The sequence below is a fragment of the Piliocolobus tephrosceles genome, chromosome 11 (genome assembly GCF_002776525.5).
Source record: "Piliocolobus tephrosceles isolate RC106 chromosome 11, ASM277652v3, whole genome shotgun sequence".
Lineage (NCBI taxonomy): Eukaryota > Metazoa > Chordata > Mammalia > Primates > Cercopithecidae > Piliocolobus > Piliocolobus tephrosceles.
This window is the reverse complement of record NC_045444.1, coordinates 57,302,588-57,330,185: the sequence shown is the minus strand read 5'-3', so window position 1 is coordinate 57,330,185 and position 27,598 is coordinate 57,302,588. Positions and strand designations below refer to the sequence as shown.

Sequence of the window (27,598 nt, the reverse complement as noted above, 5' to 3'; positions counted from 1 at the left end):
GCTGGAGTGCAGTGGCGCGATCTCGGCTCACTGCAAGCTCCGCCTCCCGGGTTCATGCCATTCTCCCGCCTCAGCCTCCGAGTAGCTGGGACTACAGGCGCCCGCCACCTTGCCCGGCTAATTTTTTGTATTTTTAGTAGAGACGGGGTTTCACTGTGTTAGCCAAGATGGTCTCCATCTCCTGACCTCGTGATCTGCCCGCCTCGGCCTCCCAAAGTGCTGGGATTACAGGCTTGAGCCACCGTACCCGGCCTGGGAACAGAATTTTCTAATACTATTTCTAAATGCTGAGAAATAAATCTCTGTTTAAAGGAAAAATATTCTCAGTTCCCTCAGTTGACTTACAATATTCTTACTATGTTGTTTATGAACACAAATCTAGGTATAAGCTCCTTATGCATAGAGCTCCTGTTCAGCCACAAAATCAAAATAGGTAGAAGTACAACCACAAAACCAATAAAACTCAAATTAACAGAGGTATAGTGTGCCTGCTGATGTTTTACTGAAAATAAATTGCAACTCTCATTGTAAAGAAGCTACTGACCATCATCACGCAGGTTCTTTTGACTTCAGCCCATCTGTGCTGTTGTGTGCTATGTGTCTTCCCAGTTCCCTCACCACTTTTCTCTATCCAAAATACTGCAGAATCTTTTTACAGTGTGCTGTATACTCAGATGCATCATTTATGTGTTACATCTGTGCTGCTTATTGCCAACAAGATCATAAATGCAAACACAGACACTGAAATCAAGTAGCAGTTATACATGGCTCCTATTGAATTTTAGATTATTATCATAATAAAAACACAATTTAAATAATTGTCATAGGACCTTGGTTTGACAAACTCTTTTTTAGCAGATGTGTCCAGTGGGGGACTGTTTCTGAAGGGCAAGGGATGGAGATCTATTATAATGACTTTTCAGAAGATTAGCATAAGATGGTGGATAGGAGTCCATGTTTTAGCTTTTGTCAATACTGAAAGCCTTCTCTTTCATAGGCATTTGTGGCCTTGTAGTTTTGGCCACACTGTAAGAGCCTCTTGTTCAAAGCAATAGTTCCTTCTCATTGTTATAGTGTTTACTGTTTTTTGTTACTAGGTGACATGGGTTAACAAAAAAACTTAGAAGGTCTCATTCTTAACCAGTACCTCCTATCTGTCTTCTCCATCACCTGTTTCTTTCCATTTCCCCCCTCTTTTAGAGTCGGGGTCTTGCCCTGTCGCCTAGCCATGATCATGGTTCACTGCAGCCTCAAAATCCTGGGCTCAAGTGATCCTCCCACTTCAGCCTCCCAAGTTGCTGGGTCCCTCCCCTTGTTTCTTTTAAACCCAGACTCCAGCCACTTCAAGTCCATCAGCTCCTCCAATTCTTTCTACTCTCCTCTTCCCTCTTTATTATTTTTTTCCCAGTCAGCATGGGCTTACTCTGTGGTTACTAGTTATATTTTCCTTCACTTCCACCATCTTAAATCACCATTGCTTTCCCTACTACAAGCCTAAATAGTCCTAATCTAGATCAAATCAAATATTTTGCCCCACAAACTAGGTAGTAGAGGAAATCAATAACTGCCCTATCAGTGATGTTACTTTTGGTTGCAGATAACAGAAAACTCAGACTGGCTTAAACAATTAAGAAATATATTGGCTCGATAACTGAAAAAAAAAAAAACAGAGGAATTTAATCCAACTAATTAACAGTGGGACTTATTAACCTCTTTTTAGCTTCCCAGTTTTCTTGCCTCATAGTTGGCTTCATCCTACATTTGTACCATGCATTCCTAACGCTAGGCCCACTCATGGCTCCAAGGTGGCTTTTGTTATGGACTGCATTGTGTCCCCCTAAATTCATATGCTGAAGGCCTACCCCGCAATGTGACTATATTTAGAAATGGACCTTTATGGAGGTAATAAAGGTTAAGTGAGGCCCTAATTCAATAGAACTGGTGTCCTTATAAAAAGAGGAGAAGATACCAAAGATATCTGTCTCCCTCTGCGAATGTACAGAGGCCACTGGAGGACACAATGAGAAGGTGGCTGTTTACAAGCCAGGAACCAAATCGGTCAGCACTTTGGTATGGGACTTCTAGCCTCCAGACCTGTGAGAAAATAAAATTTCTGTTGTTTAAGCAACCCAGTCTGTGATATTTTCTTGTGGCAGCCCAAGCTGACTAATAAAGCTTTCAACAGCTTTGGGGCTGTTGAAAAAGCCCCTCTTTCATCATAACAGGTGCTTCCTCTTTCATACCTAATAGGTAATAGAAATTATCTTTGTTCCCAGATCTCTAGCAGTAAAACAGAAAGGTACTCTGTTGGACAGGTTTGGCCACATGCCCACTTCTTAACCAATCACTATGCCCAAAGGTATAGAATGTGCCGATTGGCTTGGCATCGGGTATAAGTTCACCTCTGGCTTCAATCAGGTCCACTCTGGCCTCTCAGAAAATGTACAGATTTCAAGTCCATGAGCTATGGGAAGTAGGGAGTGAATACTTGAGAGACAACCAATAAATAACCACTAATTTGAGCTGCATCCTTAGATAGGCAACTTACGTTCATTGACATTCCTTTGTTCAAATGTTGTTAGTGTCCTTTCCCATTTTTTTCTGTTCCTCCTTTTCTCGTGCCCCCTACCTTACAGCCTCTTACTTCATGAAGAAGAACGCGTTGGGAAAGGACTGTCTTAGCCATCTTCTCTTCCACTACAAACTCACCTGTTCTTACTCTTCAGAGCATGAAGTTGTTTTAGATACCTCACATAGCTGATGTGTTTTCTGTGTACTTATTTCCCCTTTCTTTGGCCTACTTATTCTCAAAACTTGTTTTGTCAGCAGTTTTCTCTTCAGTATCTTCGGTCTTTGTGTGTGTGTTTTCTCTCATCCTACAATGATACTCAAGATGCTTTGCAGCTTAACAAATACCCTTCTTTGACCTACATGATCCCTCAAAAGACAGCCCAACTTCTCTGTTTTTCTCTCCTCTGCCTATCAGTCATCTACATTCATTACCTCCTTTACTCCAGTGACTTATATATTCATTACACTGTATTCTGCTGGCAAAGCCAGGGTTCAGATCACCTTGATAAAGGTCATCACTGATCTCCTATATTTCCAAAAGTAATTGTTTATTTTTGGCTTCTTTTAATATTCTTTAGTATTCAGTCCCATAAACTAACTCCTCCTCTTCCTAAATGTCAGTATTACCATTAGTTCCATCTGCCCTATTTTTTTTCTCTTGATCAGTTCCTCTTGACTTCAGCCACCACCTGTAATGTAAACCCAGGACTTGACTCCCAGATACACATCTTTAGCACCTACCACTCACATGGATTAGTTTCTAACTACTTATTGGGGATATCCATTTGAATATATTGTAGGATCCTTAAAGTTCATCATATGCAAATTGAACTCATTATCTTCCCTTCCCTACCTTCATCCCACCATTATCCAGCCTTTGTGTGTGTGTGTGTGAACTCTGTTTTGAATACCATCAACATCTACTCAGCTAGTAAGCCAGAAACCTTGTCTCCTATTTCACTGCAGGCAACTTTCACATCTAGTCACTGCAAGAAATTCATTGATTCTGCCTCTGAAGTGTGACTTGAATGTGTGCCCTCGTTGATACTCATGGCCACTGTTTTCTTTAGCTCTCATGATCTGATAGACTTAGTGTGTAGCCCTGTGCCTCTTTCTCTTCTCATTAATTCTGTGTCTGAGTGGTTCTCAATCCTCAGTGTACACCAAGATTGTATGTGGCGATTTTAAATGCTGTACATGTCCTGGTCCCAGAACTTTGATTTTCACTGATCAGTCATTGGTAATTTAAGGCCATTATAATCGATATAAATACATTTTATAAATCTTTATAATCTTTATAAATAATGTCCCTCATTATCCATGGTTTCACGTTCCATGGTTGATTTACCCACTGTCAACCATGGTCTGAAAATATTACATGGAAAATTCCAGAAATAAACAAGGCAGGAGTTTTAGACTGCATGCCATTCTGAGTAGCATGATGAAATGTCACACCATCTCACTCTGTCCTGCCCAGGAAGTGAATCACTCTTTTGTCCAGTGTATCTACTCTGTAAATTCTAACTCCCCGGTAATCATCATCTGCTCCTGACAGCCAGCCATTGACACCGTATGCTCCATGATCCAGGATTACCTGAAGCAGCTGATCCTCCTTCAGATGTAGGTTAGTAGTAGCTTAACACTATGTCACAATGCCTGCATCATTCACCTCACTACATTTTAATCATGCAAGCATTTTATCATCTCACATCAACACAGGAAGGGTTAATACAGTATAATAAGCTATTTTGAGAGAGAGGGAGAGACTACATTCACATAACTTATTGTATATTGTTATAACTGTTCTATTTTATTAGTTGTTAATCTCTTATGCCTAATTTGTAAATTAAACTATCATATATATATATATATATATATATATATGAAAAACCACAGTATATATAGGGTTTGTTACTATTCACAGTTTCAGGCATCCACGAGGGATGTTGGAACCTATCCCCTGCAGACAGGATGGGGGGAGGACTGCTGAACAGATCTCATCATCTTGCTCTGTTATTTAAAATTCTGTTTGGGCTGGGCACGGTGGCTCAAGCCTGTAATCCCAGCACTTTGGGAGGCCGAGACGGGCGGATCACAAGGTCAGGAGATCGAGACCATCCTGGCTAATACAGTGAAACCCCATCTCTACTAAAAAATACAAAAAACTAGCCGGGCGAGGTGGCGGGCGTCTGTAGTCCCAGCTACTCGGGAGGCTGAGGCAGGAGAATGGCGTAAACCCAGGGGGCAGAGCTTGCAGTGAGCTGAGATCTGGCCACTGCACTCCACACTCCAGCCTGGGTGACAGAGCGAGACTCTGTCTCAAAAAAAATAAAATAAAATAAAATTCTGTTTGTTGCATTGCCTATGAGAAAATATTCAAACTGCTTAATTTGGTGTACATAAAGATTCCTATCTGGCCTCTGCCTAACTTTCCAGCCTTATAACCACCTCCCCACTCCACCTGTCTGCCCCTTACATCATAGTCTGTAGTCATTCAAAATTGTTTCGTTTTACATTTTTAATTTTAGAACACTTTTAGATGTATGAAGAAACTGTGAAGTTAGTATAGAGAGTTTCCATATAGTCTATACCCCATCTCCCTTATTAGTAACAGATTCCTGTGGTACATTTGTTACAGTTAATGAACCAATATTGATACATTATTGTTAACTAAAGTCTATATTTTATTCAGATTTCCTTACTTTTTACCTAATGACTTTTTTGAGTTTCAGGATTCCATCCAGGACACCACATTACATGTAGTTATCATGTCTCCTTATTTTGCTTGGCTCTGGCAGTCTCTCAGACTTTGTTTTTGATGACCTTGACAGTTTGGGGAGTATTAGTCATATTTTATAGAATGTCTGTCAACTGGGGTTTATCTGATAGTTTTCTTATGATTAGACTGAAGTTATGGGGGTTGGGGAGGAAGAACATAGAGAGGTAAAGTGCTGTTTTTATCACATCAAAGCAAGAATACATACTATCAGCACTATCACTGTTTATGTTAACCTTGATCACCTGGCTGAGAAAGTCTGTCAAGTTACTTCGCTGCAGAGTTATTTTTTCCCCCTTTCCACACTGAACTCTTTAGAAAGAAGTCACTATGTGCTGCCCACACTTAATGAGGAGTTATGTTCCACCTCCTTAAGGGAAGAGTGTTTATTTACATAAATTATTTAGTCACTGTTTGCATGGATGATTTCTCTCTTCTCCCTCATTTATTTGTTTAATCATTTATATGAGTATGGATACATGGATGTTTATTTTATTCTTTGGGTTGTAATCTAAAACTACTTTTTATTTTGTTGGTCAGAGTGTTCTAACTTTGGCCATTGGGTGCACGTTCAGTTGGCTCCCGTGTCCTTTTGACAATGCCCTCAGCACTGTCGGTTTTTTTTGTTTTTTGGGGTGTGTGTGTGCACTTCCTTACTTTCTGGCACTATAAGATGCTCTTGGCTCATCTTATATTCTCTGCCTCAATCCTAGAATCAGCCATTTCTCCAAGGAGCCATGGTTCTGTTTTATTAGAGAATGGTTAGAAATGAAAATCTGGGTACTGGGTGTGCTTGTTGCCAGCGGGATGTGGTGACTTCTAGGCCCTCTCAGATGACGGAGTAAGGAAATATATGTGTGTATACTAATCAATGTATACATACATATCTACAAATATTTCTATATGGAACATATGTATATTAAGCTAAATATGAGTGCATACAAATGACTCACATTCTAAGCCATCACCATATAGATTATTCTAGCCTTTTCTTCCCTTTGTTTGTAACCTCCCATTCCAACAATGAGAAACCTGGCGTCTACCAAGTATCACCTACTTACTAATTGTTCAATTCTGATTTCCTTGTGTACTGATTTCAGAATTGTTAACCCTTTATCTACTAGAGTACAGTGCTTATTACCATTCCTATTGCCTTTAGTTTTATAGACACTATTCATATCCAGAATTATTTAGGTCAGCACCTTTTTCTATATTACTTTTTATTCTCTGAATATTCCATGTTTTCATACCTGTTTAATCTTTATTTGTGCTAATCATCCTGCCTGAAATTCCCTGGCTTTTACCCTTTTCTCCGTGGAATGTTACTCATTCTTCTATACCCAGCACAAATATTGCCTCCACCAGAAAGCTTCTCAGAGCCACCACTAGTAGACTTAATCATTCACTCCTCTGTGCTCCAATAGCATTTTGTACTTACCTTTACTATATATCATGTCAGGACTCTTTGTTTGCATCTCTTTCTTCTTCACTTAATGGTAATTCTTGAGAGCAGAAAACAGATGGATTTGTCTCTGAAATCCCAGGACTTAACAATAATATGTATTACATAACAGAAAACCTAATAGTGGCTAAAATACAAAAGGATTTACTTTTTTCACCTAGCAAGGAGTCCAGAGATAGACTATCACTGGTTTACCTGTTCAGTGATGCCATTAAGAATCCAAGCTTTTTTCCTGTTCTGTACACAGAAGTCTAAATGTGAAATGCCAGGTAAATAAGTTAAAACCAATTTCATTCTGGCCCAGTATAACGTGTTTAGAGACAATGTCCAGAGAAATAAGAATAGTTCAGATATTTTAGATTGAGATGGCTTTGAGATGAGCTTACAGTAAATCCATTAGAGAGTTAACTTCTGAGTCCCAGTTGCCTCTTTTTGTGTGAGTGAGTGTATCATGTAGCCACCATTCAGGGCAGTCATGGAGAACAAACACTAAGCATGAGATTCCCATTTTGAAGCTGCAGAGTTACTGACGTCATAGTGTGATCAAAGTGCTCTGCAAATACTTACTGTAATTATTGTTGTTGTTCTGTTCTTGCTAATAACCTTATTTATACCCTGAAATTATAATCATCCAAAGAAAGATTAAAACAAGATGCATGAGTTGCCTAAGCTGTTTGCCTGGCAGATGGTCACCCTCCGAGTTCTCTGAAATTGCCAGGGTTAATTGAAGCTTCGGTTTTCACTGCAGTGTAGTTGATACTTAAGTGTTTCTTACCTGTCAGCTTTCACTCTCTAAAAAAGTACAGCAGTAGCACTTAATTTGTTCTCATTAATGCTAGCCTCTCAGGTAATGTTTAGTGCAACTTCATTCTAGATGATGTTTGCTGCTCTGAATGAAAACCTTTGTACCAGCTTCCCCGCTGAGAAGAAATGCTAAACCGTTACAAAGGTGAAAACATGAATGTCTCTCTAATTTATTTATTTAGAAGATACTCAGAAGTCAGGAAACATTGAAGGGAAGTTAACTTTTAAATGGTGGACTGGCATTTAGTGTATGGTTAATAGCAGGTCCTCTCCCTGGGGTTGCAGCAAGCTGAGACAACTGGGAATCATCCTTGGGGAATTTTACAAATAGTTTTTCCTAGAGCTAGCTAAGTGCCCCAAGGATAATTGTTATAGATTCATACAAACAGCAGTACTATTTGCTCTATTTCTTTGGTGTTCCTCTAGTAGTATTAAGATGCAAGAAAGCAGTCTTAGGAACCAGCTTAAAAAGCAAGGGAACTAAGAAGTTGTTCTTTGTCTCTACTACTCAGCTCTGCAAAATCAAACCAGTGAAAAGACCTGGGTGTTAAAATGTTACATTATTTAGGTGATGCAAGAGCCCTTTGTCTGCACCTTGAGATCTGAGTACATATTATACATATTGTTATATATGGGTTCAGCATATATAGTAATGTGACAAGCCAAGTAAGAGAATGACTGTGCTGTCCTAAATCTGGGGACTGCTGGCTACCAATGGCATTGCTTACTCTTTGATTAAGGCCCAAGAGAAAAACAGTTGAGAGAGATGAAGGGAGAGAAGGAATTCTGGGCCTCCTGAAATCAGTTACAACAAATTAGCAACCCCAGTAAAGACTGGGGAGTCAGTAACATGATCCTTCTTGTACATGTGGTATACAAAAGTAGAAGGCAAATGGGTGAATTATATGTATGTGAATAATAATGCTGTTCAAAAAAGCAAAAACAAAAAATCCAAAAAGGTAGAATGTGGATTCTTTAATTAGACTGTTTGGACTGGAATTGAATCTCTGTCAATTTTTAGCTGGGTGACTTTAGGCCTGTTAATTTACTTCGTCCTTTATAGGTTTTTTTCCTTAAAACAGTACCCCTTGACAGGGAATGGAAGCTAAATAAGATAATATACTCTATATAAGTACTGAGGATAGGTCATCACACATAGTACATATTTAACTTTTCTAAAAAAAAAAATGAAATTTTCATGGAAGATATATTGGAATTGATGCTTTATTTTCTTTTATTTATTTATTTTTATTTTGAGATGAGGTCTCTCTATGTTGCCCAGGCTAATCTCAAACTACTGGGCTCAAGCAGTCCTCCTGCCTTGGCCTCCAAAAGTGCTGAGATTACAGACATGAGCCACTGTGTTCAGCCTTTACTTTCTAAAATATTTTTTCAATTTGCAAAATATACTATGGAGTCTTTCCTCTTATTAAAATCCTTCTTTAAAAAAAAAAACAGTATTACTTGAAACTGTTGCTCCCCAAAAGCAAAATTTGCAGTTAAGAGGTATTTTGTCATGTGCATTACACACATTTTACCTATTCCTGTAGCATATGTTATAGTTTGTTGATATGGTCAGGCAGATGTATGAATCATTGTGTAAAAGACTCCATTTTAGTGGTAGGCAAAGCATCTAGCAAAAATTTGTAGCTGGGGAGAGATCTGCTCCCCACACGTTGGCCTTCTGTTATCAAGGCTTCTGCTTTTGCCACTATGCTCATTGTGGTGATAGTCTGCTCAGGCAACTGGAACCTATTAAAACCACCTTCTCCTTGGCTTGTCAGATTACTATGTATGCTGAACCCAAGTCCTTTTATACATTTGTTCTTTTCCTTACATTCTAAAATAGGCACATATCTACCTACACCTAGAGCTGGCAGGAAGTCTGTCAGCTTTTCTTGGTATGCTTCTTTATATTTGGTAGCATAATAAATGCGATTTTTAACAACACTGTCAATCTAATACTTGAATGAGTTTCATTTTCTTTCTTGTCTGTTCCTTAGTGATTGCTTTAGCCATTGCCTATTCATGACTGAGCCTTAGCGTTAAGATCTCACGCGGCATGCCCCTAAAGTCATGCTTTTTCTGTTTCATTTTGGCCCTCTTAGGATTCAAGAGGAAGGACCTTCATAGGATGGTGAGCTGAAAATGGGAACCTGTGGGCAAAGTTGGTACAATATATGCCTTTGATGTGACATTAGTTTGAGTTAAGTGAAGGGTCAGGACCACGTTCTCAGATTTTTCATATAGTAAATTTAAAAAAACTGAAACACCTTATCAGGAATTGTGGAAATTTCTGTTGCCTTCTTCATACTGTTTTTTTTGTTTGTTTTTTTTTTGTGTGTGTGAAGGAGCCTCGCTCTGTCACCCAGGCTGGAGTGCAGTGGCGCGATCTCAGCTCACTGCAAGCTCCGCCTTCCGGGTTCACGCCGTTCTCCTGCCTCAGCCTCCCGAGTAGCTGGGACTAAAGGCGCTCGCCACCATGCCCGGCTAATTTTTTTTCCGTATTTTTTAGTAGAGACTGGGTTTCACGGTGTCAGCCAGGATGGTCTCCATCTCGTCACCTCGTGATCCGCCCCCCTCGGCCTCCCAAAGTGCTGGGATTATAGGCTTGAGCCACCGCGCCTGGCTGCCTTCTTCATCCATCTCCAAAACTTTTTCATCTTCCCTAAATGAAACTCTTTATTTATTTTTTACTTTTTTGGTGTCTAACTTCTCTTCTTTAATAGTATATATAAGGTATACAAGAAGATGTTTTAATAGACATATACACAGTGAAGTGGTTGCCATAGACAAGTAGATTAACAAATATATCATCTCACATAGTTACCTTTGTGTGTATGTGTGGCAAGTGTACCTAAAATCTACTCTTTCAGCAAAAATCCCAAATATAATAAAATATTATTGACTGTAGCCCTCGCATTGTACATTAGATCTCTGGACATGTTCATCCTGCTTATCTGCAACTTTGTATCTTTTGATCTACATCTCCCCATTTCCTCTCGCCCCTTCCCATATCCATTAGAAACTTAATTCCCCATTCCCCAGCCTCTGCCAAACACCACTCCACTTCCTGTCTCTATCAGTTTGACTACTCTAGGAACCTTATACAAGAGGAATCATACAAATCTGCCCTTTTATGACTGGCTTATTTCACTTATCATAATATCTTTAAGATTTATCCATGGTTGTAGCATGTGTCAAAATTTCCCTTCAAGGCCGGATAACGTTCCATTGTACATATATGTATGTATGTATGTATCACATTTTGTTCATTTATCTTCAGTGGACATGTGGGTTGCTTCTACCTTATGTCTATTGTGAATGATGTTGCTATGAATATGGGTGTACAAATATCACTTTGGTCTCTGCTTTCACTTCCTTTGGGTATATACCCAGAAGTAGAATTGCTGAATTGTAAGGTAATTCTATGTTTAATTTTTGAGGATTCACCATGAGTCTCACTCTGTCGCCCAGGCTGGAGTGCAGTGGCCAGATCTCAGTTCACTGCCAGCTCCGCCTCCCGGGTTTACGCCATTCTCCTGCCTCAGCCTCCCGTGTAGCTGGGACTACAGGCGCCCGCCACCTCGCCCGGCTAGTTTTTCTTCGTTTTAGTAGAGACGGGGTTTCACCGCGTTAGCCAGGATGGTCTCGATCTCCTGACCTCGTGATCCGCCCGTCTCGGCCTCCCAAATTGCTGGGATTACAGGGTTGAGCCACCGTGCCCGGCACCATGATGTTTTTTCATAGCAACTGTATCATCTTATATTCCATTAGCAATGAATAAGGGCTCCAATTTCCCAATTTCTCCACATCCTCACCAATACTTGTTATATTCTGGGTTGTTGCTGCTGTTTTTAAATACCAGCCATGCTATTAGGTGTGTTGTTTGTTTCGATTTTAATTACAAATGTAATTAATAAATTTAGGGCTATTCAGATTTTCTCTTGTGTTATTTTGTTATTATTGGTAAGTTATGGTTTTCAAGGACTTTGTCCCATCTAATGAATGCAATAAAATTGTCCATAATATCCCAGTATTAGCTTTTCAATGTCTGTAAGGACTGTGGTGATATCTCATTTCTCATTCCTATTAGTGGAAGTTTGTGTTTTGTGAAACACATGTTTGATATCAGTCTTGCCAGAAGTTTATCAGTTTTATTAATCTTTCCAAAGAACTAACTTTTGACTTTGATTTTTCCCTGCTTTGCTCATTTTCCCTCCTTCCCTGCCTCCCTCTCTCTTTTTTTTTTGTTTTGTTTTGTTTTGAGATAGGGTATTGCTTTGTCACCCAGGATGCAGTGCAATAGCATGATCATAGCTCATTGCAGCCTTGAACTCCTGAACTTAAGTGATCCTCCCTCGTTGGCCTCCCAAGTAGCTGGGACTACAGGCACTGGCTAATTTTGTTTGTTTGTTTGTTTGTTTGTTTAGAGATAAGGTCTCACTATTTTGCCTAGGCTAGTCTCAAAGTCTTGGCCTCAAGTGATCTGCCCACCTTGACCTCCCTCCCACAGCTCTGAGATTACAGGCGTGAACCACCATGCCTGGCCCTATTTTCTATTTCATTGCTTTCTGTTTTATTATTTCCTTCTTTCTACTTACTTTAGGTCTAATTTATTCTTATTTTTCTAGCTTGCGAAGATAGAAGCTGAGGCCAGGCAAGGTGGCTGATGCCTGTAAATCTCAGCACTTTGGGAGGTCGAGGTGGGAGGATCCCTTGAGCTCAGGAGTTCAAGACTAGCCTGAGCAACATAGGCAGACCTTGTCTCTTAAAAAAAAAAAAAAAAAAAAAAAAAGTAGCCAGGTGTGGGTGGCACATGAATGTAGTCCTAGCTACTTGGGAGGCCAAAGCAGGAGGATCACTTGACCGCAGGAATTCAAGGCTGCAGTGAGCTATGATCATGCCATTGCACTCTAGTCTGGGTGATAGAGCAAAACCTTGTCTTAAAAAAAAAAAAAAAAAAAAGTAGCCAGTTGTGGGTGGCACATGAGTGTAGTCCTAGCTACTTGGGAGGCCAAAGCAGGAGGATCACTTGACCACAGGAATTCAAGGCTGCAGTGAGCTATGATCGTGCCATTGTACTCTAGTCTGGGTGATAGAGCAAGACCTTATCAAAAAAAAAAAAAAAGAAGCTGAGATTATTGATTTGACATCTTTCTCCTTTCTAATAAAAATGTTTAAAACTATAAATTTCTCTCTCTACACTGCTTTAGTTGCATCCCATAAATTTTGATATTTTGAGATTTCAGTTCAAAATATATTCTAATTTCAGATTTGTTCTTTTACTCATAGGTTATTTATAGCTGTGTTGCTTAATTCCTTAACATTTGGAAACTTCTGTAGCTATCATTATTATTTTGAATTTGGATAAAAAACCAAGGATTGACAATATGCTGCCTATTAGAAAAGCACTTTAAATGTAAACATACAAGTAAGGCCGGGCGTGGTGGCTCACCCCTATAATCCCAGCACTTTGGGAGGCCGAGATGAGCGGATCACAAGGTCAGGAGATCGAGACCATCCTGGCTAACACGGTGAAACCCCGTCTCTACTAAAAATACAAAACAAAAAAAAATTAGCCAGGCGTGGTAGCAGGTGCCTGTAGTCCCAGCTACTCGGGAGGCTGAGGCAGGAGAATGGCGTGAACCTGGGAGGCAGAGCTTGCAGTGAGCCGAGATCGCACCACTGCACTCCACTCCAGCCTGGGCGATACAGCAAGACTCTGTCTCAAAAAATAAAATTAAATTAAAAATAAAATAAAAAATAAAAACACACAAATAGACTAAAATTTTTTTAAAAGATACACAACATGCCATACACGACATTACATTAGACACCTGGTAGGCCTGTGTTAATATCAGACAAAGTAGACCTCAAGAAAATGACTATTACCAGAGATAAGAAGGGACATTTATTAATACAAGTTAGTTCATCAAGATATTAACATTTAATATTACTATAGCCAAAAAGCACACTGTATAATTTTAATATTTTGGGATTTATTTTTATTTATTTATCTATTTTTTGAGACAGAGTCCCACTCTGTCGCCCAGGCTGAAGTGCAGTGGCACAATCTTGGCTCACTGCAACCTCCGCCTCCCAGGTTCAAGTGATTCTTGTGCCTCAGCCAATTGTAGGCACCCACCACCATACCCAGCTAATTTTTTTTTTGTATTTTTAGTAGAGACAGTTTTTCACCACGTTGGCCAGGCTGGTCTCAAACTCCTGACCTCAGGTGATCCACCCTCCTCGGCCTCCCAAAGTGCTAGGATTACAGGCATGAGCCACTGTGCCTAGCCAGCCAAATTTATCTATTTATTGAGACTTGTTTTATAGCCCACCGTATGGTCTACCTTGGTGAATATTCCATGTTCATTTGAAAAGAATGTGTATCTTGCTATTGCTACATATGATGTTCTTTCTATAAATATCATCTAGGTCAAGTTAATAATGTTCAAATCTTCTTTATCCTTTTTGATTTTTTGATAGCTTGTTGCTGATTTTTTTTATTTATTACTGAAAAAGGGTTGTTAAAATCTCCAAGTATTACTGTGAATTTATTAAGTTCTTTTAGAAAGTTCTGTCTTTTTGCTTCATTTATTTTACAGCTTTGTTATTAGGTACATGCATATTTAAGACTGCTATGTTGTCTTGATGAATTGGCTTATTATCATTATTAAATGTCCCTCTTTTTCTCTATAATAGTCTTTTCATTGAAGTCTACTTTGTCTATTAATATAGCCCCACCAGCTTTCTTATGCACTGTTTGCATAGTATACCTTTTTTTATGCTAATCTATTTGTTTCTTTATATTTAAAGTGCTTGCCTTATAAACAGTATATTGCTGGGTCTTACTTTTTTTGATCCAAGTTCATAATCTGCTTTTTAATTAGAACCCATTTACATTTATTGTAAATATTGATATGGTTGGGTTTAAATATGCCATCTTGGTATTTGCTTTCTATTTGTCCTATTTGTTGTATTTGTTTCTATTTGTCCTATTTGTTTTTCATTCCTCTGTTCTTCCTTTCTTGCCTTTTTTTAGATGAATGGAATATTTTAACTGTACCTCTTTGTGTTGTTTCAAATAAAAATACTACTTATTCACACAGTTTTGTGTGAATAAGATATTATGCAAATAATATCTGAGTTAAACTGGTATTCAAATTAGAGTATGCCAAAAAAGAGCTAAGAGAAGGTACATAAAGGGATTGGGTCATTCTGGTGGCAGAAACCTACTTTTTCTACCAGAATTTTATCTGGGGCTGGCCCTGCCCTTCTTTTCCCACAAAATTGAACCATGACCTAGCTAACCTTAGGCTAACATGGTAGTGATAATACAAAGCACATATTTGTTAATCATTGTAGTTAATATAATTGGATAGCTACCTGTATATTGTCACATTCTTCTGTCACTTCCTTCACACTGCAAAGATCTTAGTTAGGATCCACCCTGGAAAATATGAAGTAACTTCCATCCAATGAGACTTATGTCAGACAAATATCATTTTTATGTAATCAGTCAAACAATTCATGAGCAGCTTGGTGCTGCCTCTAGAAGCTTGCAATTTAAGTGAGAAGGCATTTATATAATTTTATTATGTGTTTATATTATATAGTCTATATACGTTTATTATATATTTATATAATAAGATAAATAGCAATGCAAGGCTGTGCATAACTGTTATGGATAAGTAAGTGAAATAAAGATGTTTGTGTGGTTAATTAAAGAAACAGCTGCCTAAATAGGGAAATTGCCACATATTTAGACCCTGGTCACACTGTGCTTTCTCCACAGACTAGCAGCCTGCAAGATTCACATTTCTCTGACATTTTCCTGAATTGCCTAACAATCCAATCTGGTTGTATCTTTTTGTCTCTGTCTACAGAGGCTCTTGGTCATTTATAGTGAGAGAAACTCTTACTTTTTTTTCTTCCCTCTTCTATATATAAATGGGTATAGATAAGTATCACGTGATTATTTAAAGGATTGAAATTCCATTTTGATTTGCCTTTCCTGGGTAGGAAACATTTACATCATTTTATACTTTTGAGCATGAATTGCCTCTCTTTCTAGGTGTAATAAGTTTCTACTCTTCAGCATACAGAAGATTTTGTGAATACTATTCACTGCAGAAAGAGCTCTAAAAATAATTTTGCAGGTAGGGTTTTATAGAACACTGATAGTCTTATGTGGAACATTGGCAGGCAAAAAGAACAAAGGCACATCAGGGTAAAGGTGGTAGTAGGTGGAGCATTTCATTTCATTTGCCTCCACCAAAGAGCTTGCATTTACTGGAGAAGGAAAACAAATAAGAAACAGGAGCATCTGCACTTGCTGTTGAAGGTTTCATTTCTCATCACTGTTAAGTCACATTTGAATGGAACCATTACAGTCTTGTTGGTATATGTAACTATGCCCCCACTTTTTTTTTTCCAAAAGGAAAATCTTGAATTTTATGTTTAAAAGTACAAAGAGCTGTTTTTGACATTCTGCAGTTCATTTTGGAATTCACAGTCTTAATCTATTCATTTTCAGCAGGGTGGTAAAGAGTGCACAGTATATGGCATTTTTACGCCTAATAGCACCTCCAATAATCTGTGATGCATACTACATACACACACCTTTTAGCATCTGTTTCCACCTGACAGCTGACAGCATTAGGCTGAACGTTGTGATGAACAACTGAAATGTCAAGCAATATTACAATGGTTTCTTATTGGAAAAAGTAAGCTCCTTAGAGCTTCTTTTTAATACTTTTCCATAAAGATTTTAAAGTGACACATTTACAAGTATGTAATTAAGATGACATGCTCTTTAAATGTTTGTTATTCTTCCAGAAATGGAGATGGATTTGGGCTAATCAGCAGATGATTCTCCTCTTGAGCTAGGGTATAAGCATTTTTTTTTTTCCTTTCTTTTAAGACAGGGTCTTGCTCTATGACCCAGGCCAGAATGCAGTGGCACGATCATGGCTCACTACAGCCTCATCCTCTAGGCTCGGCCTCTCATGTAGCTGGAACCACAGACGTGCACCACCACCCCTGAGTAATTTTTTTTTTTTTTTTTTTTTTGTGGAGACAGGGTCTCACTATATTGCCCAGGCTGGTCTCGAACTCTTGGATTCAAGTAACTCTCTCGCCTTGGGCTCCCAAAATGTTGGGATTACAGGTGTGAGGCACTGCACCTGGCCTTAAGCATGCATTTTTGTTTTGTTTTGTTTTGAGATAGTCTTGTTCTGTTGTCTAGGTGGGAGTGCAGTGACACAATCTCAGCTCACTGCAATCTCCGCCTCCTGGGTTCAAGTGATTTTCTTGCCTCAGCCTCCAAGTGGCTAGGATTACAGGAGCATACCATCACTCCTGGATAATTTTTTCTTTTTTCTTTTTTGTATTTTCAGTAGAGATGGGGTTTTCCTACGTTGGCCAGGCTGGTTTTAAACTCCTGACCTCAAGTGATCCACCCTCCTCGGCCTTCCAAACTGCTGGGATTACAGGCATGAGCCACCGTGCCCAGCAAAGCATGCATTTTGTTCAGGGAAATCTATTTTGCATCCATATTGCTGACTATTCTTAATAATAATATGTATACAGGATTGTTAGAATTAAGAATTGCTACGATTCTGTCTTAATATTTATTTGACTGATTTTCATATTATTCATTTCAGCACAGAGAATGAGAGTTACAGGTTTGTTTTTTTATTCTTCTACCATACTTGGGATTTTTGTCTAGTGGTCACAAAATATTTCCTAGAAATATGTTTTCCTAGAATTACCCCCAAAAATAACATTACTTTAAAAAAAAAAATGTCTTTGGTACACAAATTCAGATTTTGGATTTACATGCTTTGGTCATGCACTAAAAATTAAATGAGCAAATAAAATGTCTAACAAAACAAAGTTGGTCAAGGCTATGGCTTGCACAAAAAAGCCAGCCAGTGTTGCCCACCCTAAATATTTCTTTCCCATCTCTTGGCCTGAATATACTTCAGGAGAGAAGCTGTTATGCTCATCTTTCATTAAAAAGTTTCTAGTTTTCCTGTGCTTTCTCAGATTGAAAACCTTTAGAACCAGGTTTTGGGTGTTAGGTAAACAATACACTGTTTAATCTATGTTGACTAATTAATCATTTGTAACTTTTTAGGTACTGCTTAGGATGAACATGATTTGGAGAAATTCCATTTCCTGTCTAAGGCTAGGAAAGGTGCCACACAGATACCAAAGTGGTTACCACCCAGTGGCCCCTCTGGGATCAAGGATTTTAACTGACCCAGCCAAAGTTTTTGAACACAACATGTGGTGAGTTTTCTTTTCAAGTCTGATATTATGTGTGTTTCTTAAATATCACCAGTGGTATTATTTTCATTTAGAACTAAGAAAGGGTTTTTAAAGCTGATGACCTAACTCATATTGTGGAAGTCCAAAAGCTAGGGTAACCAATCCTGACGTAAGTGTTGCCGATTCTGAATTTCATTGCAAATGGAATTGGAAAAGTGAAACTTCCCATGTGCTTTTAGTAGCCTTGGAGTTCTTGCAGGCCCTTCCTGCTTACCTCTGATCCTGATTTGCCTGCTGTCACTGGGTGGGGGTGAGGATTCTTTCCTAGGTGGGGCCCTCCTCCAGCTCCACAGTCCCTTCCCTCTTTTTCATACTTGTCATCCGACAAATGCATATCAGTACCTGCGGCTTACTGAGCACCAGGGAGATCACATTGATAAGATTCTTGTCCATGCTTTCAGGGAATCCACACTATTTGGAAAGATAGATATTTACAGAAAAAGCTGATAATTACCCATACAAGGCAGTAAATTGTGAGAGCTCAATGAGTGTTACAGACTATGTGCCATATGAGAACAACTCAGTAATGCAAAACCACTCCTCTTTGGGCATAGTCAGAAAGTCTTAAAGTGAGGGAAACTGAGGTTAGGATTACAGGCATACCTCAGAAATGTAGGTTTGGTTGAGACCACTGCAGTAAAGCAAATATTGCAATAAAGTGAGTCACACTTTTTTTTGGTTTCCCAGTGCATATAAAAGTCATGTTTACACTATACTGTAGTCTCTTAAGTGTACAATAGCATTATGTCTAAGAAAACAATGTACAAACCTAATTAAAAAGTAATTTCTTGCTAAAAAATGCTAACAGTCATCTGCGCCTTCAGTGAGTCATAATCTTTTTGTTGGCAGAGGGTCTTACTTCAGTGTTGATGGTTGCTGACTGATCAGGGTGGTGGTTGGAGTGGCTGTGGCAGTTTCTTAAAATAAGACAACAATGCAATTTGCCTCATCAGCTGACTCTTCCTTTCATGGAAGATTTCTCTGTAGCATGTGATGCTGTTTGATAACATTTTACCTACAGTAGAACTTTCAAAATAAGTCAGTCCTCACAGATCCTGCCACTGTTTTATCAACTAAGTATATGTGATATTCTAAATATTTTGTTTAATATTTAGAATTATGTCTAAATTCTTTGTTGTCTAAATTATGTCTAAATTCTATTGGGGGAACCCGCCCTCAATAATTCAATGTAAGTTGTTTTTTATTTCCCTAAATGTTGGCCGGTCTGAGAAATAAAGGGAAAGAGTACAAAAGAAAGAAATTTTAAAGCTGGGTTTCCGGGGGAGACATCACATGTCAGCAGATTCTGTGATGCCCCGCAAGCCGCAAAACCAGCAAGTTTTTATTAGTGATTTTCAAAGGGGAGGGAGTGTAAGAATAGGGTCATAGAGATCACATGCTTTACAAGGCAATAAAATATCACAAGGCAAATGGATGCAGAGTGAGATCACAGGACCGGGGCGAAATTAAAATTGCTAATGAAGTTTCGGGCACGCATTGTCGTTGATAACATCTTATCAGGAGACAGGGTTTGAGAGCAGACAACTGGTCTGACTAAAATTTACTAGGCGGGAATTTCCTCGTCCTAATAGGCCTGGGAGCGCTACAGAAGACTGGAGCTTATTTCATCCCTTATCTGCAACCGTGTAAGACAGACATTCCCAGAGCAACCATTTTAGAGACCTACCCCTAGGAAAGCCTTCTCTTTCTCGGGGCTGTTCCTTGCTGAGAAAAAGAATTCAGCGATATTTCTCCTATTTGCTTTTGTAAGAAGAGAAATATGGCCCTGTTCTGCCCGGCTCTCAGGCAGTCATACCTGATGGTTATCTCCCTTGTTCTCTGAACATTGCTGTTATCCTGTTCTTTTTTCGAGGTGCCCAGATTTCATGTTGTTTAAACACACATGCTTTACAAACAATTTGTGCAGTTAACGCAATCGTCACAGGGTCTTGAGGCCACATACATCCTCAGCTTACGAAGATGATGGGATTAAGAGATTAAAGTAAAGACAGGCATAGAAAATCACAAGAGTATTGATTAGGGAAGTGATAAATGTCCATGAAATCTTCACAATTTATGTTCAGAGATTGCAGTAAAGACAGGCGTGAAAAATTATAAAAGTATTAATTTGGGGAACTAATAAATGTCCATGAAATCTTCACAATTTATGTTCTTCTGCCATGGCTTCAGCTGGTCCCTCCGTTCAGGGTCCCTGACTTCCCGCAACATAATTCTTTGTTGTAATTTCCACAGTGTTCACAGTGTCTTCTCCCCAAGTAGATTCTATCTCAAGAAGCTACTTCAATTTGCTCATCCCTACAAAGGAGCTCCTCATCTGTTCAAGTTTTATCATGAGATTGCAGCAATTCAGCATAAATCTTTAGGCCCTACTTTTAATTCTAGTTCTCCATATATCTGCTGTTTCCACCATATCTGCTGTTACTTTTTCCACTGAAGTCTTGAACCCCTCAGAATCATCCATTAGAATCAACTTCTTCCTAACTCCTATTGATGTTGTTATTTTGACCTCCCATGAATCACAAATGTTCTTAATGGCATGTAGATTGGTGAATCCTTTCCAGAATGTTTTCAGTTTACTTTGCCCAGATCCACTAGAGGAATTACTATTTATGGCAGCTGCAGCTTTAAGAAATGTAGTTCTTAAGTAAGTCTTGAAAGTTGAAATTACTCCTTGATCCATGGGCTGCAGAATGGATATTGTATTAGTTGGCATGAAAACAACATTAATATCCTTGTACATTTCCATCAGAACTGTGGGGTGACAAGGCATATTGTCATTGAGCAGTAATATGTTTCAAGGAATTCTTTCGTCTGAGCATTAGGTCTCAACAGTGGGCTTAAAACATTCAGTAAAGCATGCTGTAAACAGATATGTTGTCATCTAGGCTTTGTTGTTTCGTTTATAGAGTATAGGCAGAGTAGATTCAGCATCATTTTTAAGGGCCCTAGGATTTTTGGAATAGTAAATAAGCACTGGCTTCAACTTATAGTCACCAGCTGCCTTAGCCCTTAACAAGAGAGTCAGCCTGTCCTTTGAAGCTTTGAAGCCAGGCATTGACTTATCCTTTCTGACTATGAAAGTCTTAGATGGCATCTGGCTGGGCGCGGTGGCTCACGCTTGTAATCCCAACGCTTTGGGAGGCCAAGGCAGACAGATCATGAGGTCAGGAGATTGAGACCATCCTGGCTAACATGGTGAAACCCCGTCTCTACTAAAAATACAAAAAAAAATTAGCCAGGCATGGTGCCAGGCGCCTGTAGTCCCAGCTACTCTGGAGGCTGAGGCAGGAGAATGGCTTGAACCTGGGAGACGGAGCTTGCAGTGAGCCGAGATTGTGCCACTGCACTCCAGCCTGGGCAACAGAGTGAGACTCTGTCTCAAAAAAAAAAAAAAAAAAAAAGTCTTAGATGGCATCTTCTTCCAATAGAAAGCTGTTTTATTTACATTGAAAATTTGTTTTTTAGTGCAACCACCTTCATCAGTGATCTTAGCTGGATCTTTTGGATAGTTTGATGCTACAGCTTCTCCATCAGCACCTACTGCTTTGCTTTGCACTTTTATGCTATGGAGATGGCTTGTTTCCTTAAACCTCATGAACCAACCTCCACTAGCTTCACTTTTCTTCTGCAGCTACCTCATCTCTCTGAGCCTCCATAGAATCAAAGAAAGTTAGGGCCTTGCTCTGGATTAGGCTTTGGCTTACGGGAATATTGTGGCTGGTTTTATCTTTTATGCAGACCACTAAACCTTTCTTCATATCAGTAATGCTATTTCATGAGAAATAGCATGTGTTCATTCATGTATTCACTGGAGTAGCATCTTTTCATCATTTTGTTTTGTTTTATTTTATTTTATTTTATTTTATTTTATTTTATTTTATTTTATTTTTTTCGGACAGGGAGACTCAGTCACCCAAGCTGGAGTGCAGTGGTGCAGTGGTGTGGTCACAGTTCACTGCAGCCTCAACCTCCTCCGGGGTCAAGTGATTCTCTGGCCTCAGCCTCCCAAGTAGCTGGGACTATAGGCATTCACCACCATGCCTGGCTAATTTTTGTATTTTTTGTAGAGATGGGGTTTCACCATGTTGCCCAGGCTGGTCTTGAACTCCTGAGCTCAAGTGATCTTCCCAACTCAGCCTCCCAAAGTGCTGGAATTACAGGTGTGAGCCATACCACTCAACCTGGAGTAGCATCTTTAATTTCCTTTAAGAATATTTCCTTTGCATGTCACAAGTTGACTAGTGCTAGAGACCTAGGTTTTGGCCTATCTCAGCTTGCAACAGGCGTTCCTCACTAAGCTTAGTCTTCTCTAGCTTTTGATTTAAAGTGAGAGATATATAACTCTTCCTTTCACTTGAACATGTAGAGGCTACTGTAGGTAATCAACTGGACTCATTTCATATTATTTTTTCTCAGGAAATAGGGGAGTCTGAGGAGAGGGAAAGAGACAGACAAAGCCGGGTCAGTGGAGCAGTCAGAACACACATAATATTTATCAAATAAATTCGCTGTTTTATATGGGGATGGTTCATGGTGCTCTAAAACAATTACAATAGTAACATCAAAGATCACTGATCACAGCTCATAACAGATACAATAATAATGAAATAGTTTGAAATATTGCAAGAATTACCAAAATGTAACAGAGACATGAGGTGAGCACATGCTGTTGGAGAAATGGTGTCAATAGACTTGCTCAATGCAGGGTTGCCACAAACCTTCAATATGTAAAAAATGCAGTAACTGTAAAATGTGATAAAGCAAAGCATAATTATACAAGATATGCCCCTATTTATATTGCCTCCAGTACATAGCACAATGCCTGACACACAGATATTTGTTGAATTAATGCTTTGAATAGGTAAACTGAAATAAGGGCATTCTAGTTGGATAGAAAATCATAAAGCACTGAGATGAGGAAATATAAGGCATTTTCAGGAGAGAGAGCATAGGATAGTTTGCCTTACCAAAGGCTTTTCTAGGAGGTTGGTGAAAGATAAGGTCAGAATGACATAGGCCAGATGCGGGGGTAGGTTTACAATTGTGCGTGGTCCTGAATTCATAGCTGAAGTATAAGGTATTATAGAGCCACTGAAGATAAATGACATTATAGCTAGTGTATTAAGTGTATATATTTGGTAACACCATACTAGACTGATCAGCAGGAAGAATTAGAAGCAAGAAAGGTCCAGTGAGCAAGAGATCATGACAGAAGAATAAATAGAACTTGGTGCTTGTGCAGAGTAAAGAAAAAGGAAGAAGTTGACTCTGAAGTTTTGATCTTAAGTAACTAATAGAAATAGGAAAATCAAGAGGTAAATGTATTTGTTTTATTTTGGAAGAAAGATGGTGAATTTGGTTTTAGACATTTTGAATAGTCTTTATGAGCAGGACATTCAGGTGTAAATGTCCAGCACGCAGACACTGCTGCTGGGAAGAGGGAGAGTGGTCAGAGCTGAAGAAGTCAAGTCGGGCATGGTATCTGCAGACAAAATTGTTATCAGACTAGCCTCTGGAACAGCATCTGTGGGGCTAGGAAAGTGATTCACGGGCCTTTTATGTTTTGATTGCTACTCAATCTCAATTTTGAAAGGGAATACATTGATTTTTTAATTAATTAGTTCTACACTGTACAATATGGTAGCCACTAGCCACATGTGTTTATTGAGCACTTGAAATATATTAATAACTGGGTTGAATTGAGATGTACTGTAAGATTTTTAAAACTTAGTACAAAAAAGGTAAACAATCTCATTAATAATTTTTATATTGAATTATATGTTAAAAATGAATGAAAATTTGGATATATGCAGTTATATATACACACATACGTACATATATATTATATATACACATACATACATATATATACACGTAAGTACATATATATACATGTATGTACATATATATTTATATATATATATATGTTTTTTTTTTAAAAATAAGACAGTCTCACTTTGTCACCCCAGATGGAGTGCAGTGATGGAATCTCAGCTCACTGCAACCTCTACCTCCCACTTTCAAGCGATTCTCCTGCCTCAGCCTCCTGAGTATCTGGGATTATAAGCATGCACCACTGAAACCGGAAAAGCTCCCATGTCCCCTTCGCAGGATGTGCGATGGGGGTGTGGCTCACTTCTTCAGTGACCCACTGCTCAAACCTCTAGGGGAGCATACAGATGGGCAGGCTGTGGGGCTCCAACCCCCTGACAGTGTCTAGGGGTGAGTGTTTACAGCTCCTGAAGCCCCAGTGGGCGTGTGTTACAGGGTGCTCTTTTAGTTTAGCCATCCATAGGCAGCTTGTGTTAGCTCAGTTACACCCCTGCCTTGTCGTAAAGACAGAGGACTTTCTGTATCCCTGGGTTCTTGCCTTGTTGTAGGGGAGGAATCAGATCACTTACGAGCTTGGAGAATGAGTGCAAGGTTTTACTGAGTGGAAGTAGCTCTCAGCAGATGGGGGAGCCAGAAGAGAGATGGTTTTCCCCTGGAGTCAGACCGCTCGTTGGACTGGGCTCTCCTCTGGCTGCCCTGGCCAAATGTCGTTCTGCTGGTTGGTGGACTGCTGGTGTGCTGGTTCCTGCTGATGTGCTTCTCGCGATGTCCAGCCACCTATGTGTCTGCCAGCTAGGGTCTGGGGGAGAGGGGGTGTTTATAGGCATAGGATGGGGACATGGCAGGCCAGGGCAGTCTTGGGAAAATATAACATTTGGGCAGGAAATGCCTGTCCTCACCTAGGTTTGTGTGGGTGAAGCCCTAGCCGGGGACCATGTCCTCCTCTAGCTAGCACTTGCCTTCCCCGCTTCTGTATCATTTAAAGGGACCATGCTCTTCTCTTCCATATCGCCACCATGCCCAGCTAATTTTTGTATTTTTTGTAGAGACAAGGTTTCACTGTGTTGGCCAGGCTGGTCTCAAACTCCTGACTTCAGGTGAACTGCCCACCTCGGACTCCCAAAGTGCTGGGATTATAGGCGTGAGCCACTGTGCCTGGCCTAAATAAAATATATTTTTAAAATTGGTTTTACCTCTTTATTTTCACTTTTCTTTACCATGGCTACTAGAAATTTTAAAACTACATATGTGATTCACGTTATACTTTTTTGGACAGCTGCTCCATTAAACCGTTTTGACTACCATCACCAATATGGATAGTTATCGCAGGCTATAAGATGAAATGGGCCCTTTGCCAGGCAATTAAATCTCCAGAGCAACTTCTGATCTTAGGCAAACTCCTCATTTACCAATTTTTTTGTTTTCTTCATTAGACCCTAGTGATTAGCTATCTGTATTCTCTTTTCCCATCTGCTACCACGTGCTCTCTTGCCTGAGATTCTTGCCTACTGATTTAAGTCATTTTGTCATAGACTCAGGAAAGCAAAGATCATCTGGTCCTGCGCTTCTCAAACACCTGGGCTAGCTTTGGGCTGGCTGTACAAGAATCCTTCAGGGAGTTACTATTTCAGTAGGTCTAGAGGTATGACCCAGGAATTTCTAACTTGAAAAGGCTCTTTTAGTAATTCTGTTGAGGAGCCAGGTTTGGGAACCCTTGATCCAGTCCAATGGTTTTTATAATTTTCTTTAGCAACAGAACTATTTTCAAGTGAAGCTTTAACATGGAATCCTAGGATTTAAAAGATAAAAGCAAACCTGCCCTGAATGAAGTTGGCATAGAGGCCTGGAGCATCAACAGCACCACTTCCTTTTCCCTCTCACTTCTCTTCACTTACTGTAGCAGCCTACAGGACCCTTAGGGCTCTGTTACTCAGTTTGAAAAACATTGATCTAGTCTAGACAGCCATCTGTCTTCATAGCATACCCCCCAAGGGGTTGGCCAGTCTGTACCTGACACCTGTGGTGAACTCTATACCAACACAAATACACACTGTAAGAGCAGTAATAAAAATTGTTTCACCCAGGGAAGAGGAAGGTAGTTGATTCACATTATCTTCCCACACACCTTTTTTACATATTTTTCTTCTTAAAGAGAAGATTTGTAAATTAAACGAAACATGGTTTTGTCTCCCCATCCTTCAAGTCCAAAATTCTGTTCAAAAGTTTTTGTTTTCTTATTTTCTCCTTTATATTTAAGAATAGTATTTCCTCTCTTGCTGAATTTGATTTTTTTTTTTTTTTTTTTTTTTTTTGAGACGGGGTCTTGCTCTGTCACCCAGGCTGAAGTACAATGGCACCATAATGGCTAATTTTTTATTTTGTCTTATTTTATTTTTTTTAGAGAGGGGGTCTTGCCATGTTACCCAGGCTGGTCTTGAACTCCTGGCCTCAAGCAGTCCTCCTGCCTTGGCCTCTCAAAATGCTGGGGTTATAGGCACGAGCCACCACACCCAGCCTGAATTTGATTTTTTAAAGATGTTTCTAGAAAAGTACATGTCAGTTTTCTCTTAGAAGTGTTGCTCAGAATTATCTACAGTTCTATTTTTCCATTTAGCCTTTGGTTTGTAAGGATGATTTACTCTCTGTATGACAATATATTTTTTTAATTTTAAGAAAAAATAAAGATACTCTTTTTTATTTAGTTTCTAATATCCTGAGAAAGATTTGCCTTCCAGATTCTGGGTGTTTATATTACTAGTACTTGTAACTGCCTATAGTCTTTTACAAGAACTTACTTACTTACTTACTTAATTTAAAGACAGCATCTTGCTCTGTCACCCAGACTGGAGTGCAGTGGCACAATCACAGCTCATTGCAGTTTTGACCTCCTGGGCTCAAGTGATCTTCCTGCCTCAGCCCCCCAAGTAGCTGAGATTACAAGTGTGTGCTACCACACCTGGCTAATTTTTTATTTTTTATAGAGATGGGGTCTCACTATGTTGCCCAGACTGGTCTTGAACTCCTGGGCTGAAGCAATCCTCCTGCCTCAGCCTCCTAAAGTGCTGAAAGTACAGGAATGAGCCACCATAGTTGGTCTAGTCTTTCATTTTTTATCTGTTTGTTTGCTTATTTGAGACAGGGTCTTGCCCTGTCACCCAGACTGGAGTGCAGTGGCATGGTAACAGCTCACTGCAGCCTCAACCACCTGGGCTCAAGTGATCCTCCCACCTCAGCCTCCCAAGTAACTGGGACTACAGGCGTGTGCACCATGGCTGGCTAATTTTTTGTATTTTTAGTATAGATGGAGTTTTTCCATGTTGCCCATGCTGGTCTTGAACTCCTGGGCTCAAGTGATCCACTTGCCTCGGCCTCCCAGTGTGCTGGGATTATAGACATAAGCCTCCGCACCCAGTCATTCTGGATATTTCATAGACATGGAATCATACAATGTGACCTTTTATGTCTGACATCTTTCACTTAGCATAATATCTTGGAGGGTCATATACCTTGTAGCATGTATTGGCACTTTGTTCTTTTTATGGCTGAATGATATTCCATCGTTTGTATACATCACAGTTGGTTTATTCATTCATCTACCAATGGACATTTGGGCTGTTCCACTGTTTTGCCTCTTGTGAATAGTGCTGCTTGTTTGGGGCCTTGCTTTCATTTCTTTGGAGTATATACCTAAGAGTGGAATTGCAGGGTCATATTTTAATTCTGTATTTAAGTTTTTGAGAAACTCAAATTGTTTCCCACAGTGACTGAACCATTTTACATTCTGCCTGTTG

General features: G+C 39.5%; 1 protein-coding gene across 4 annotated transcripts in view; it reads left to right on the top strand.

Annotated features, from left to right (window-relative positions):
* The window catches only part of METTL8 (methyltransferase like 8), a 115,529-nt gene that overhangs the window by 26,748 nt on the left and 61,183 nt on the right, over positions 1-27,598 (top strand). The window contains exons 1-3 of one of the 4 annotated variants that reach the window (XM_023185940.1): positions 4,179-4,195; positions 9,722-9,750; positions 17,761-17,915. In XM_023185940.1, the coding sequence (XP_023041708.1) occupies positions 9,748-9,750; positions 17,761-17,915 (158 nt within the window). In that variant the 5' untranslated portion in view covers positions 4,179-4,195; positions 9,722-9,747. Of the gene's footprint in view, positions 1-4,107; positions 4,196-9,721; positions 9,751-17,760; positions 17,916-27,598 lie in introns of those variants that run through there. The other 3 variants (XM_023185943.1, XM_023185944.1, XM_023185942.3) reach the window with 3 other exon arrangements.